Here is a 14925-nt window from a genome sequence, read left to right as displayed (position 1 = left end):
GCCAATGGCTGCTTAAACAGGTTACCTGAACTTTCAACTGCAAAAGTCTCCATTTCTTCTGGTGGAGCTTCTCTAAATTCTCCAGCTTTGGACTGTTTCTGTTCTTTTTGTCGGCTAATACACGTAAAGCAAAAGTTGGACGAAATGATGAGAGAACTGTCATGTTGGTGATGGTGATCTGAATCTTAGATCAGTCTTCGTTTCAGAAATCATCATCTGCTGGGCTGACTCAAAATTACTTTTTCTTCTTCTTTCTTCCTTCCTTATTGTCTTAACAGGTGTAAAGGTCTGAACAATGAAGATCCGGACTGCTTGCACCATAAATACCATAGCTCATGACGTCGTTGCTTACCCATAAACACTAATTCTTTTAGAGTAAAATCAGTACTATTAAAGCTTTAGTTTCCATTTTCGTCTTCTTCCCAATGCGGTACCGTCCAGTTGGTTCCCTTGATTATAGGTACTCCTATTGTGTTCTAAGTCACACGAAAGGGAAAGTCTACTCATCCATTAGCAAGAACAGCTTGGTTGCTTTGAGAGAGAGGAAAATACGATCTTTGTACGCGTTGCAAAATATTTACTTTCACAGAAAACAGAGAGACCTCGCCTACCCAACTGTGCAAATACGGTCTGTTTCCTAAATTGATCTTTATTATGTACAACTTACTACAATTTCCAGACCAAAAATAGGAATCACACCGTAGATGAACACAAACAAAAACAGAGTACAAGAAATTTGAATGGGCACTCGTCGGTCCGATGAACTGGGTCGTAATATGCGGCCGGAATTTCAGAGAAAGATGAAGCATTCCAATGAAACAAGTGGGTTATCGAGGGATTCGTTTGTTGTCCGCCATTTTCCTTCTATCGTCTCGTTCTGTGCATGAACCTCCCCTGTTTCTTTCCTGTAATAGTCTCCTCCGGTGGCTGCTTCTCTTCCCGGCGACATTCCAGACCGCCGGACAGATGGAATCCGGCCGGCGGTGGTTCTGGAGGCTTCGCCGTCGGTTCGAGTGGTGGCAGGGGATCTGGACCTTCGATATGAATTCTCAGTTCTGTTCTGAACGCGTTGCTCTGGCCTCAAACTTCGACTTGCGAGGAGTCCCTGCCCCATGTCTCTGTTCTGCACCAACTTCACAGTTCCAGCGCCGCTGTTAATCCGGCCGGGCGACTGATCGGGTTTTCTTGTTGGCGATTTACCCACCATTCTATCCCTCCTCTGAACCCAATCATCCGAGAGCGACGACCGGTTCTTGGGCAATTTCGCCGGAGATCTGCAAATCCTTTTACGTATCTCTTCGAAATCATCCAGCTTCTCTGTTACAGTCGTAGTAGACAGGGATTCGTTAAAGCTGCAAACGTCAGAAATCTCAGAAATTTCCTCAGTGGAATGAATGGGGATTCCCCCATTGAGGTTCCCAGAGGCAGATTCGTGGAGTTTTCTCCCCCCAATCGGTGGCGGCTTAGGTTTGGGAGTTTCAGAGAGAACCTCTTTGACAGACTCTTCTTCCAGTGGAGGGGGTTCTCTGTTTCCAATGTGATTGGATTTGGAATGGGAAAATGCAGATCCAGAATGGCGGGGCGGAGAGGATGAATTAGAAGTCCTGGAAGTACTGACACAGCAACCCATTTTGAAGAAGATGGGTTTGGAGGTTACAGAGATAGGGATTCAGGATGGGAGAAGACTCTGAATCATTGCAGGGTTTTGAGGAGGAAGAAGAAGGCTGGAAAGTAAAGGAGAACAAAAGAAGTAGAAAAGAGCAATTGGTTGGAAGAGACTGAAACTGCATTTAGTGCACCTCTGCCAAAAAGAGAGAGGAACACAGAGGGATCTCTTGCAATCCAATATTGCTTATTATTAATCAGGTTAAATTAATAAATATATATATATATATATATATATATATATATATATATTAAATTTTAAAAATAAAGCATTTGAAAAACATCAAATTTGAATTTTTATTTTCTAATTTTTTAAAATTAAGTTTGCAAATACTACTCCAATTTAAAATTTTATTTTTATTTATGGAATTTAAATAAAATTTTAAATATTTAGTAGGAAAAAAAACCTTTTTTTTTTTTTTTTTTTTTTGCCAACATTTTCATGGATACTCTTGTCCATATAAGAAAATACTAATTTTGTTTAAATTGATTAAAAATAGGTTGATTTGTTTCCCTTTTTTTTCTGATGTGAAGGCCTAAAATGGAAGATTTTACTTCAAATTTCTCCAATAATTTAGTAAAAAAAAAAAAAAAAATTAAAGGAAGGAAGAAAATATGTGGAATAATAATTAAGCATTTATTATTACATTCATAATGGAAGAAATTAAAAAGAAAACTACATAAAGATGCTCCTACTCCTTGGTAATGGCCTACTGAGCGTTGGCATGTGCATGGGAAGAGGCACTTTGGGTCATCTCCATGTGCCTCATTATGCCTCCACCCCCCTTTTCCTTCTACCACATTAAACATTATTCCTCCAACACAGTTGGATCATTTTATTCAATCTAATTGAGAAATATTTTCAAATTTTATTGAGTTACTGGGCTTTTAGCTCTGGAATCGTTGTCTCAGTCGTGTTATTGAAGGCTTCGAAAAGTTAGAATAGGGATGGGTCTGGACGCAAAGAGAAGTTTTTCTTCATAGATACAAGACATTCGTTGCACTAAACTCTTGTTAAGGGTTATATGGTGAATGTCGAGTCGATGTGGTCTTTCAAAATAAAGTGATAGATGGAACTCCAAAATCTTTACCAATTGCTTCCCTTCGAGTCGCTTTTTGAAATGGAAGACAAAAGAAAGAACATAAGGAGAGGCATTATTGAGGAATAGGAAGAAAATGAGTGTGAGTGAAGGAAGGCAAGTGTTTTGGGACAGAAATTCTTTGGATTTATGAGAGGCCATGTCACCCGATGGGATGGGATGTTGGCTGCCTTCCCGACATCAAATGTTTCATTACATATTTCCCTTTGTTCCAAGAGGACAAATGTTCCACTATACTAAAGTTAATGATTTGACTTAGAAACGAGAGTATAATCTTTCATTTTTAAAAAAATTGTTAGTATATAAATAAGAACTATATCTATAACTTGTATGAACACTTTTAGACCGAGTTCATAACATTCATGTTGAAGTAGTTATGTTGGATCTAAAATAGGTGTATTTGTGAAGAGAAGGACAACGAATAAAAATGTCACGTGGAGAGCCAACTTCAAATAATTACTTGGAATCATTTTTTCTCAAGCTCTTCATGATTACTTACCATCTACCACACCTTTCACGACCTGATTTCTAATCCTTAATTTGAGTCGGTACAATATGAATTACATGGTATTACTTTTGGAAAAAAAAAAAAAAATTGACAATAAAATGTGGAAGGTATTGTTAGAAGAACACAACTCTCCATAATGGTATGATATCGTTCACTTTAAGCATACGCTCTCATGGCTTTGCTTTGGGGATGCAACAGGTATTAATGATTTAATCCATAGCTCTATGGTAGATATCGTCAACCGCCTTATAACCTAAAATGAAATCGTTTTTGAAAAAATGTTGAATATTATAGAATATCCGATAAGTAATCTAAGTATTGAAGTCGAAAAATGTAAACACATGCAATTATGTTAAATGTCGTAACTTAACCTTGATCATATTACTATGAAAATATCGAGGTCATATAGTGAGACCATATCGCCATGAAACACATAGAGAGTCATATATGATTAATCCATCCAATTGAGCCCATATGACGATTTGGCTTGCCCAATTCCTTAGGCCCAACGTTAATCCATTTGACACACTAATCAAATTATATATACCTTTTTCTTATAATTATTTTAATTTTTTTAAATTACTTTTTAATTGCGTATTTAACGTTGTTATAATTTCTACAAAGTTTTTACCGTACAACACAAATCTATGTACTCTTATGATTGATAATTAATCCAAAATTATATCCTAAACTATATAATTAGTTTTATATTTTGATTAACATGTTTATTACTGTCTAAATAGAATTCATTTAAATTATTGAAAGCTGTTACATCGTTGTCGTGTGTCGTCATCATCCTTCACCATAAATTATTTATTTTTAGAAGCTGAAGAATTTTTGTTTTTTTATTTGTCAAAAAAAGAATAACTTAGTTGGTAATACTTTATTTATTAAAAAAATATATTATTGAGATTTATCAGATCAAGATTAAAAAAAAAAAAAAAAAGGAAATGTCCACGTTGTAGCGCCTCCTCTCTCTCCGCGTTGAAACCTGAACATGCAGCACATATTGTAAATATATAATTAGGCAAATTAATTTATAAATTGACTGAATAATAGGCTCCCTTAGATATGTCTCTATCTTAATTAAACCCAATTTATAAGACTAATTCCGGGTATATTTAATTTGTTTGTTTACAAGATATCCATTTTACCGGTAGAGACCGATCTCAAATTGCAAGGAGATTCTCCGTTTATACACGGAGAATGGGAGAGGGAGTGGTAACCTTTTTTATCCATTAGATACATAGGTGAAGGACGGGATTTTGACTCTGTTATGTTATAGATCTTTTTTTAATTGTTAAAAATCCCGTAATATTAAAATTTAAATTTTTATAAATTATGCGGTTAAAATATTACATATATTGATTTATTATGATTTTTTACTCGAAAACTTTAAAATAACTATATTTTTTTAAATAATAATAAATAAAAAAATTATTCATGGATAACTCGTCTTAAAAATTACGGATCTCCGTAATGGTATAATATTGTCATGAGATAAGCTCTTGTAGCTTTGGTTTGGGCTTCCCTAAAAACCTCACACCAATGGAGATAGTATTCATCACTTATAAACAGAATGAAGTACATGGTAGAGATAGAGACGGAGAAGGCTTTCCTGTCCCTATCCTGCTCCACCCCTTAAACATCTCTATACTTGCTTGATTATGCATTTCACTAACTGAGAATTAGCACACAGGCCTTTTCAAACTGAAATGAACAGCCAACCATGTGATTTTGACATAAGTCTTTGTTATGTATTTTTAAAGCCACAGAAACAGGTTTCCGGTATATCCAAATAATGTGCATTAAAATTTAAAAAATAATTACCAGGAAATTAAATACGAGGAAATATATTAGATGTATGAGTCGTGAGAAGATATAGGGACCTAAATTTTTGGTTGACACGCCGCATTATTCATGACCAGAAACCCCAAATTGAGGAGGGGATGGTTTCCGTTGGAGAATAAAAGAAGGGTATTATGGTCAACAAAAAAAAAAAACAGCCGTTCGAAGTGACCCAAAAGCCAAAAAAAACTTGTTTATAAATTGCTTTTTGGGGAGTGAAATTTCGTAATTACCCCCCGCATGCGATCAGATATAGATTAGGGTATGAACCTAACGAACATACATGAATTATTACATGATTACCTTTTTTTTTTCCGCTAAAACTAAAGATAAAAACGTGTAAAACCCCAGATTTGATCAAAGATGGATGCAGGAAGAGTGGAGATTCGAAGACGGATGCTCATAATGCTGGAGGAAAACTCGGACGGTCGATAGGGAATGATTACAGGCGTGTTTGAATGAGGAGCAACCGTGTTTAGCTCTGAGTAGAAATGAAATTTCACTCACGAGTAAATATATATATATATATATAGGTATAGTGTATATAGATATTAAAAATTTGATAGGTCAATTATATAGAAGTTTTTGGTTCTTCGGTCCCTTTTGAGAAATTATATGGTTCCCATCTCTAAAAGCAAGCTACCATTATTTCTCTTTCTTTTTATTTTCATTTTACCGTTTCAGCCCACAACTTTTCCTTCACTGTAATCCCAAATCTGAGCTGAATTGCAGTTCAAGTTTTTGATCTTTCACGGTGGCTTTTTCTTTCTTCCAGTGGCGACTTCTGTTTCGCGCTTGGGATTTCGTTGCTCCTCACAAGTCAATTTCGGTTCCAAGCGAATTTAATCTAGTCGCCCACCGCCCGGATTTCGATTTTCCGATCTTATTTCTACTTCCGAGCTGGGTTCGATTCTTAGTTCTTGTGGACAATGGCGAAGCGTGGATATAAACTACGTATCCTTTGTAATCTTTAGTATTACGATTTTCTTTCTTTCTTTATTTATGTGCTCTGACGTTCAGCTAAAATTAGCTTTTGTTTGATGATTTTCAATCATTTTAGCTTTTTTTCCTCCCTCTCCGCGGAAAATTTGGGATCAGATTTCTTGCGAGCTCAGAAGCTCCTTCAATCGAAGCATTAACCTATTTTAGGACAGAATTGATAGCCTTAGGGATTTGGATGCTCATTTTGGATGTTGGGAAAATGTAAGAGGAGGGCTTGACTTATAATTTGCGATTTTCTTGTTTTGGGTGTGCATAAGATTTATGTTGTTTTTATTAATTTGGTGTGTCTAGAAGTAATTAATGCCTTTTCTTCAGGACGGTGTATTAATTTAAAATCTTCCTTTTATTTTCTTCATTTTCTGGGAGATTATTGGGCGCTTATGTTCTATGTATGATTTAAAGTTTAAGAAGATAACCTTTCTGCTAAGGAGTTCATTTCAACTTCTACTGATTACACGATGCAATGTCATGAGAGAAACGAAAACTTCAAGTATTTCCTTGACGTATTTGAAACTAGAGGAATTTGCAGCACACTCAGCAAATGTCAACTGTCTAAGAATTGGGAAAAAAGCTTGCCGACTGTTTATAACTGGCGGAGATGATTATAAAGTCAATCTTTGGGCGATTGGAAAATCTAATTCTTTGATGGTTGGTAGAATGCCTCCTCTTCTATCTCGTTGTACTCGATCGGATAGTTAGATACATATCATTACATGTCATAGATTCACAAGTTTCCTATGTTTTTGTATATATTCATGAACTTATTTGATGGCTGAATAAAAGAATTGTATAATTTGATGGGTGTCATTCTAATGTCCAATCTTCACAATTTCTTTTTCACCTTTGCCCTGTTGATGAAAATTTGCTTGTACATTACCCTTGAGATTTTCTGACTGATATTCTTTCTGGACTATTTTTGGGCACAACATGATTTCTTTAGTGCTAAACTTGGAGTTTTATCTTGGTTTTGTGCAGAGTCTTTGTGGTCATACTAATCCAGTTGAATCAGTAGCTTTTGATTCAGCTGAAATTTTGGTGCTTGCCGGAGCTTCATCTGGTGCAATAAAGTTGTGGGATATTGAAGAGGCTAAAAGTTAGTTTTGCTCAACTAATTTCTCACTTTGACTGATATGTATACTTCTTATCTGATATTTATTGTTAGATAAGTTAGTTATCAATCGTATAGAACTACGTGTGAAAAGCATGCATACTTTGATAAACTCTAAGAGAAATAATGTGGTTTTGTCACGTAGTCGTGTTAATGAGACCTACTTAGTAAACATGGTTGTCATGATGGATTTTCGCTGTTCATTTTGTCATATGTTCAGATTTCTGCCTTCAATTGTACATAAAACCATAAAATTGCTTTCCTTTGTGGACAGCCTCTGATCTCTTAATACGTTCTTGAAGTGTAGTGGTTCGCACTCTTTCTGGTCACAGATCAAACTGCACGGCAGTTGAGTTTCATCCGTTTGGCGAGTTCTTTGCATCCGGTTCTAGAGACACTAATCTAAAAATATGGGATATCAGAAAGAAAGGTTGTATTCATACATACAAGGGGCACACTCAAGGCATCAGTACTATCAAGTTCACTCCAGATGGTCGCTGGGTAGTCTCTGGTGGATTTGATAGTGCTGTGAAGGTAACAATGAGTCACACTGTAGATGTTGTAACTTTCTATCATCATTATATAAAGGCCATAATTTAAAGTTTCTCTTGAATAGGTATGGGATCTAACGGCTGGAAAGCTGATGCATGATTTTAAGTTCCATGAAGGGCCTATTCGATCCATAGATTTTCATCCACTTGAGTTTCTTCTTGCGACAGGTGAGTGAAAGAAAAATTAAACAATTGATGCTTAAGTGGGAAGTTTCTTGAACACAAAGAGAGCAATTAGTTTTTCATGCTGCCTGTCAAAGTTGTTAAAGTGCATCTCTCCTGCTTGTCTCTCCCTCCCCCCACGCAGAAGCATCAAATTAAGAGAATGTGCAGATCTCAAATAACAATGCCTCTTGGTCCACTGTTTGCATTTATAAAATAGGATACTTGCATATTGCTTTTATGCATTTTAATATTACCTGCTCTCTCTCTCTCTCTCTCTCTCCGAGTAAAATGTGTCCCATATGATAAATATTTTCAGGGTCAGCGGACAAAACTGTAAAATTCTGGGATTTGGAAACTTTTGAATTGATTGGATCTACAAGACCTGAGGTATATCTATTCTACTAAAAAATACATGTTCCCTTAGTATTGTAATAGATGTTCATTTCCTGTGCTTCCTCTGGGTTTGGATATTCATGTTGGAAAGTGAAGTAGTTTTCAAATTTTCAATGATTTTTGTGCTGAATCTTTCTCAAATATTCTCTTTTAACGAAAGGTTTAATCATTTTCAATATGCTGCCTCCATAATTATGTCATTATCATATCTTTTATACAGGCTGCTGGAGTACGTGCAATCACCTTCCATCCAGATGGGAGAACCCTGTTTTCTGGTCTGGATGACAGTCTGAAGGTGAAGAGAGTTACTACTTCGTAACTATGTGTCCACGTCCAAAAACATCTATTGGCCCATTAATGTCATATCTCCATTCTTTGATATTGTAGGTATATTCATGGGAGCCTGTCATTTGTCATGATTCTGTTGACATGGGATGGTCAACACTAGGTGACATTTGCATTCATGATGGGAAACTGTTGAGTTGCTCATTTTATCGAAACTCTGTTGGGGTTTGGGTAGCTGATGTGGCGGTATGCCAATCTATATCTTTTCAGAAGCTTGTTCATGTTTTATTTTGTGTTACAATTACCCACATTATCTTTCAAGTAAATTAAAAAAGAAAGTTCTCCTTTTCTACTTCCAGCATATTGAGCCTTATGGAGCTAATCCAATATCTGGGCAAAAGGAGCCAAATGATCAGAAATCTAATTCTGCTTTCAAGAACAGTCTAGGTTCAAAAAGCATTGGAGCTGGTTTGATGACTTCCAATCTGCAATCTATGTCTCCTGATTATGAAACAAAGGAGATAAAGAACATTTACGTTGACAGTAAGTCCTTGTTTTCTGCTCTGCAAGGAGCGGTCGTGTTAACTTTTTTTATGATAGGTTCCGAACTGCTACCCTATTTTAAGTATTAGGCGTCCAAACATTATTTGCAGTAAATTTCTAACTGCAACCATGAGTTAGCAATAGGTTTCTTTGCTAGCAAACTGAGAAAATCATGACAATAGTAAGTTTTCTAAGGAAAAAATGCGTGGGAAACAATTCCATTTACCTCCTGTGTTTTCAAAGGAGATCAATGGTTCATTTTGTTCGATAGGTATGTCTCTTTTTTTTATATATGCAACTCTTGGTATGACTTTCCTCAACAGTCTTTGAATTGACACCCAGCTTCTTTAGTTTTCTATCATTTGTTGATACCCAGGAACTGAATTAACCTATGTTTTCTTAACTTCCATCCAACTGATGCGGACTTCTGATAGATCAGTCAGAGACTGCCATAAGGATTTTGAACAAGCATAAATTCATGATTTCATGTCACATATAGCTCATTTTTATGCATGTTTGTCTGCCTTCAAGCATTGTTTTAAATCTATTCTCTATTCTCTTTTTTATTTTTCTAAAGCAACTGGTGGAAAGCCTGTTGCACCACAGAAGGAAGAATCTTTAACCTCCCCAAAAGTTGTATTTGCATTGGATTCAAAGAAGATTAGCTATGATGCTAGCAAAGAGCAAAGTCCTGCATCAAGAGTAGAAATGAAATCTAATGAAGTATCAAGAGACAAACCCCCAGTTGTACCTTGTGCTAGTCCTGAGGTTAAAGACTCGCCGAGCTCTGTAAGAGAATCTATCACATTTTCCAAGACAAGGCGTGGAATGTTACTCAGGCCGGCTCATATAAGAAAGCCATCCAATAGTAAAATGGATTTTGAAAAACTATCAGTTGATTCAAGTAGAAAAGCTGATCTTGAGAGACTGCCAGTTGAAGATTCTGTAAGCATCTGTCATACCACCAGTGATTTGAATAAAGCTCCAGAACCAAACTTGAAAACAAGTGTTCTATCCGAAGAAACACATAAAGATTCTCATAGAACAAATTCTAATATCATTAGTATCGAGGAGAAGTTTGAAAAAATCCCCTCTCCATCCGCTGAGACAACTTCAGAACAAGAGAGCCGTAAGATGTTGTCCTTACCTTTTGGGGATGCAATATTATTATATATACATATTATATTAAAAATGTTTATATATTTTTGTCTTATGTTAATAGTATTTTCACCAAACTTGCAGGCAACAAATCAGTTGAAAGTAGCAAAGGGACAAATCCTGTTAAATTTGTAAATGGAGGTTTGCCATCGTTGTCCACTTAGTTATTTTCCACTGACAGGAAATGTCAAGTAAATGTGTGGGAGTTTTATGGGCTTATATCCTATTTTTGCAGTTGCAGTTGTTTCTGGAAGGACGCGCAGTCTCGTTGAGAGGTTTGAAAGGAGAGAACGAACTAATGATGTACAGGCAACAATTTCACCACCTTCTGTCCTTGAATCAGAGAAAACAAGAGAACAAACTAATAGCTTTGAAGCACAGGTGGTTACACCTCAGATCCTTGAAACTGAGAAGACGCATGAACAAACTAATGACTGTAGAGTACAGGAAGTGGCCGTATCTTCTCTTGTCTCTGAAACTGAGAAGACGCGTGAAGAAACAAATAACTATGAAGTACAGGCAGTGGCTATTCCTTCACACATCTCTGAAACTCAAAAGGCAAGAGAACAAAATAATGACTATGAAGTACGAGTAATGGTTCCTCCTCGTACCCCTGAAACTAGGAGGACGGCTCCGAACTATGAAGGAAAAACAAGAAATAACTATGAAGCAAAAGCAAGAAATAACTATGAAGCCAAAACAACTCCTATTCCTTCACGTGTCTCTAAAACAGATAAAACCGACAATTTTCAGGTATGATTACTATAAAACTTTAAGAAGCCACGTAATATGATGACATTAATTTATAGCACTTCTTATGGGCATCCTTTTGCAAGAGTTATATTGTCAAGCTGATCTTTTAATGAATCTCATCAGTTTTCTTAGAATTTAGGTTACATTTGAAGTTGTTTGGAACGCAATCCAATTGAGAAATTTGGGTGCTTTCTCTGGAAAATTGTTTCTAAGCTGTTGGCAGAGAATGGCTAATGTCAAAGAATGTTGACAAACGCAAGTCAGATGAAGACGTATTTAAGTTGTTAGGTTTGTTCAATCCAAATCATTGAGAGTTTTTTTTTTTTTTTTTTTTTTTTTTTTTTTTTTTGTGCTTATTAACAGAAGGGAGAACCTCAAATTTCTGGAAGAGATTCTACCTCTGCAAATGATAGGGATGTCATTGAAGACTTGATGCAATCTCATGATGTATTCTTAAGTACCCTTCGATCCCGCTTAACAAAATTGCAGGTAATTTTCTTTCAGCATGCAGATAATACCATTTACATTTTTTGGAAGTTGCGTTCATACCAGTGAGTGTCCTGCACAGGTGATACGACACTTTTGGGAGCGGAATGACTTGAAAGGTGCCATTAATGCTATGACAAAACTTCCAGATCATTCTGTGCGTATCTTTTGTTGTTGCGTTTTTATTTCACATGCCTTCAATTTTGTAAGCTACTCGTATCTTTTCTGTTTCCAAATGTGTCATTCTAAGAACAAGTTCATGATGCAGGTGCATGCAGATGTGATCAGCGTTCTCATTGAGAAGATGGATGTCTTAACTCTAGATTTATTCTCTTGCCTACTTCCTGTACTCGTGGGTTTATTGGATAGCAAGATAGAAAGGTAATTGTCTCGGGTGTAAAGTAGTAAAAAGTTTCTTATCTTGAGGTTAGATATATTGACCAAACTGACAACCAGAACCTCTATATCAGAAGGGAATACCAATGACATGATGCACCTTGAAAATGCTGTTAATTCCAACAGTTAAAAATTATGTTCCTGCCTATGAAATTTTACTGAGATGTAAGAAGTTCTTATGGCTTACATTTTATGTGGTACGGTAGGCATGCCAGTTTGTCAATGGAGATTCTATTGAAGCTTGTAGCAGTTTTTGGTCATGTTATAAGCTCAGCAGTATCAGCACCTCCAGTAGTTGGTGTTGACCTTCATGCAGAGCAGAGGTGACTTTTCATCTTGTTTTCACTTCCTTTATAAATATATGTAAATGAGACTAAATTTGGTGTTATCCGCTTGTATTGCAACTCAAACACAGGGTACAATGCTGCAAGCAATGCTTCACCCACCTGCAAAAGATTCAAAAAATCCTTCCATCATTTGTAAGGTATAACATTTTCTTCTGGAATCTGTCGGTCCACATCTCAACTCAAATCCTGTTCCCCGAATGGGACGTTATCGCTAAATTGCCTCATTTTTTCTGCATAATTTTGCTGCAGGAGAGGTGGTTCACTAGCCAGAAGTGCTCAGGAATTGAATTTAGTACTTCAACAATGTTAAGTTTCGTTCACTATGCCAAATGTCAAGCAAACCACAAATAAGTAGGTAGGCTGACACCCCTAATAGAAAGAATGTGGAGATGCAACACCTTTACAAGTTGAAGCTACAAGTCACGTCCCACAATTTTTCGTGGGTGCTTGCTTCCAGTTCCAGTTTCGTCAGTTGTAAAGTGACATGTCGAGATTTGTGGAGGACAACATCGAATCAGAAAGAATATTGACAGAAAACGTTCAACGACGAATGGGAAATCAAACGTTGGAAGCACTCCTCATTTTGATTCTTCATATTCCGGGTATTGTCTGTATCCTCTAATCAACAATTTGTAATTATGTGGCAATCCATATATGTAATGCGTGGAGACATTCAATGCAAATATATGAGTATAATGAAATCAGTTTGTTTCTATTTGATAGAACTTATGTTGCTGATATGCCTTTCTGTGTAAGTAAAAGTTTCCTTTACATGTTAACGTTATGCTTGTAGCATTACCAGTGGCACAAAGGCAATGATTCTTCACATTCTTGGGGGCATTTGGCTCGCAGATTTGAGAACTAGGTATGTGTAACTTGTATTTGAATTGTATAGGTAAAATGTGGGGTTTAAACTTGTAAAAGCTAATTAAAAACTAGTTATTTTGATGTAAACTAACAAATTGATTATTGTTATTATTATTGGAAATGTTTCTTTAAAGAGTTTGTTGACTTTTATTTAAAGAATAAATTATAATATTGTGTTAAGAAGAACAACTCTGTAGCATGATAGAAACTGCAATGGAAAAAAACGTCCTCCAAATGAGTAGTTTTTGGATTGATTAGCAAAATAGTATAGTTTTTGGTAGGTGTGAGCTTCTAAATAGTCATGTTGGACATACATCTTTAAGAGTTTGTGTTCATATTCTGGGTCTTGCAGCTATGGTATATGCATAGCTTAAAAGCATTGCTGGTTCTTAGTGCTTCTGAATATTTAGCACTTGATTGTATTGAGTTCTAAAATGCTTTGCATTTAATGGGTTGCATCGAATTAGTCTCATGAAATCTAGTTGTTTGTGTCACATTTTGAAGCTAATATTCTAGTTAGTTCTTAGATGAATATTTGAACTCTTCTCCTATATCTGATATAGAACAACTATATCTGATATAGAAACAACTCAGGTGTTGCGTCAACTCTGCTTAGCTCTTCTTTTATAGTAACCAAAAAAGTAAGAGTTGAGCTACACTAGACAGAGTTAGATGGTAGAGATTAGAGAAACCCTTTGCGAAATGTTGCGAGGGAATCTCACGTTTATTAGTTAAGGGAATGATCGTGGATTTAGAAGTAAGGAATATCAGAGCTTGTAATTAAAGTGAACAATATCATACTATCGTAGAGATTTGTGATTCATAACAAAGGTTACTTTAGGTTTGTTTTTGTGGTAACCAATAACTAAGAGATTGGATAAGACATAACTAAGTAGGTAGAGAATATGGTATATGAAGACAAAGAAAGACACATATGACACTATCTTGGATTTTGATAAATGATATTAATTTAATTTATCGACGTCTCTATTCAATTTAGAAATGAATCAATAAAATATTCTTATTTCACCTTAATTGAAGTTTTAAGTATAAATATTATTTTTGTGCGTGCAGAAATATACAAGCCTTTTGTAAACCCGCAACCCCTCGAGGTTATCCTGTAGTTGGGAGAGGAAGTAGAAAAAGGAATAGAGAATTTTATTCTTCGATTAATACTCTATCTAAGAGTTATCAGTATTTATCAAATTTATTCCTATCTAACGGAACACTATTGGATCAAATGACATGGGCCTATGTATCTATATAAATCCTGATCATGGATTAACTAAAATGTAAATGTGCAAAAGCTCTATTTGCCTCTGACATTTGACGAGTTTCTTACTTTTTACGCATGCATCGCCACTCCAGTATCCACTAATTCGGAACTTAATTTGAAAGGCATATTTTGACTTTGACGTTTTCGGGATGTCCCTAATAACGAACGAATGCAAGTGCTTGTGTGGATTGAAACTTGTGAGTTATCTGCGAATTATCACGAGGATGCCTTACTATTATATATAAAGATGGACAATCAAAGCTATTTCTCTGTTCAATAGAATCCATAGATATGTATAGGGTCCTCCATCCATATCTCAATTCCATTCATTTAATATCCCTGTGGTGTGTATAGGGTCCTCCATCCATATCCCAATTCTATTCATTTAATATCCCTGTGGTGTCATTGAGATAAGAGATGTCTTTCCTAGCCTATCTGTTTCTATTTCTATATATGGAAAGTTAAAAAATTATC

At 35.8% G+C, this 14925-nt stretch overlaps 2 protein-coding genes across 6 annotated transcripts; one reads left to right on the top strand and one right to left on the bottom strand.

Annotated features, from left to right (window-relative positions):
• Window positions 1-539: 539 nt before the first annotated feature.
• LOC111783521 (uncharacterized) lies at window positions 540-1725 on the bottom strand. Its single transcript, XM_023664450.2, has one exon. The coding sequence runs from the start codon at window positions 1628-1630 to the stop codon at window positions 791-793; it is 840 nt and encodes a 279-aa protein (XP_023520218.2). The 5' UTR covers window positions 1631-1725; the 3' UTR covers window positions 540-790.
• A 3951-nt stretch (window positions 1726-5676) lies between these two features.
• LOC111782813 (Transducin/WD40 repeat-like superfamily protein) lies at window positions 5677-14498 on the top strand. 5 transcript variants are annotated; one of them, XR_015414696.1, is made up of 20 exons: window positions 5677-6075; window positions 6641-6771; window positions 7099-7216; window positions 7539-7765; window positions 7848-7950; window positions 8264-8334; window positions 8561-8635; window positions 8728-8871; window positions 8985-9168; window positions 9746-10297; window positions 10411-10467; window positions 10562-11079; window positions 11443-11568; window positions 11648-11722; window positions 11834-11946; window positions 12168-12284; window positions 12377-12445; window positions 12558-12910; window positions 13102-13173; window positions 14250-14498. XR_015414696.1 is itself a non-coding variant. In XM_023663618.2 (18 exons), the coding sequence occupies exons 1-18, from the start codon at window positions 6051-6053 to the stop codon at window positions 12616-12618; spliced, it is 2760 nt and encodes a 919-aa protein (XP_023519386.1). In that variant the 5' UTR covers window positions 5677-6050; the 3' UTR covers window positions 12619-13033. The 5 variants fall into 5 exon arrangements, 3 of the variants coding, with proteins under 3 accessions (XP_023519386.1, XP_023519385.1, XP_086976750.1); XR_002813194.2 differs by lacking the exon at window positions 14250-14498 and having other exon boundaries at window positions 13102-13310; XM_023663618.2 differs by lacking the exons at window positions 13102-13173; window positions 14250-14498 and having other exon boundaries at window positions 10568-11079; window positions 12558-13033.
• The last annotated feature ends 427 nt before the right edge of the window (window positions 14499-14925 follow it).

This window comes from Cucurbita pepo, chromosome 20, assembly GCF_057944985.1.
Source record: "Cucurbita pepo subsp. pepo isolate OVF chromosome 20, ASM5794498v1, whole genome shotgun sequence".
In the NCBI taxonomy this organism is placed as follows: Eukaryota; Viridiplantae; Streptophyta; class Magnoliopsida; order Cucurbitales; family Cucurbitaceae; genus Cucurbita; species Cucurbita pepo.
Note: the sequence above shows the minus strand (reverse complement) of the source record. Positions and strands in the feature narration are given on the sequence as shown.

Bases quoted from the DNA above. Each gene is read 5' to 3' on its own strand.
- LOC111783521 (XM_023664450.2), bottom strand. From the start codon at position 1,630: ATGGGTTGCTGTGTCAGTACTTCCAGGACTTCTAATTCATCCTCTCCG.
- LOC111782813 (XM_023663617.2), top strand. From the start codon at position 6,051: ATGGCGAAGCGTGGATATAAACTAC. The intron at 7,951-8,263 runs GTGAGTGAAAGA...AAATATTTTCAG, and splicing joins TGAGTTTCTTCTTGCGACAG to GGTCAGCGGACAAAACTGTA. The intron at 12,446-12,557 runs GTATAACATTTT...ATTTTGCTGCAG, and splicing joins ATCCTTCCATCATTTGTAAG to GAGAGGTGGTTCACTAGCCA.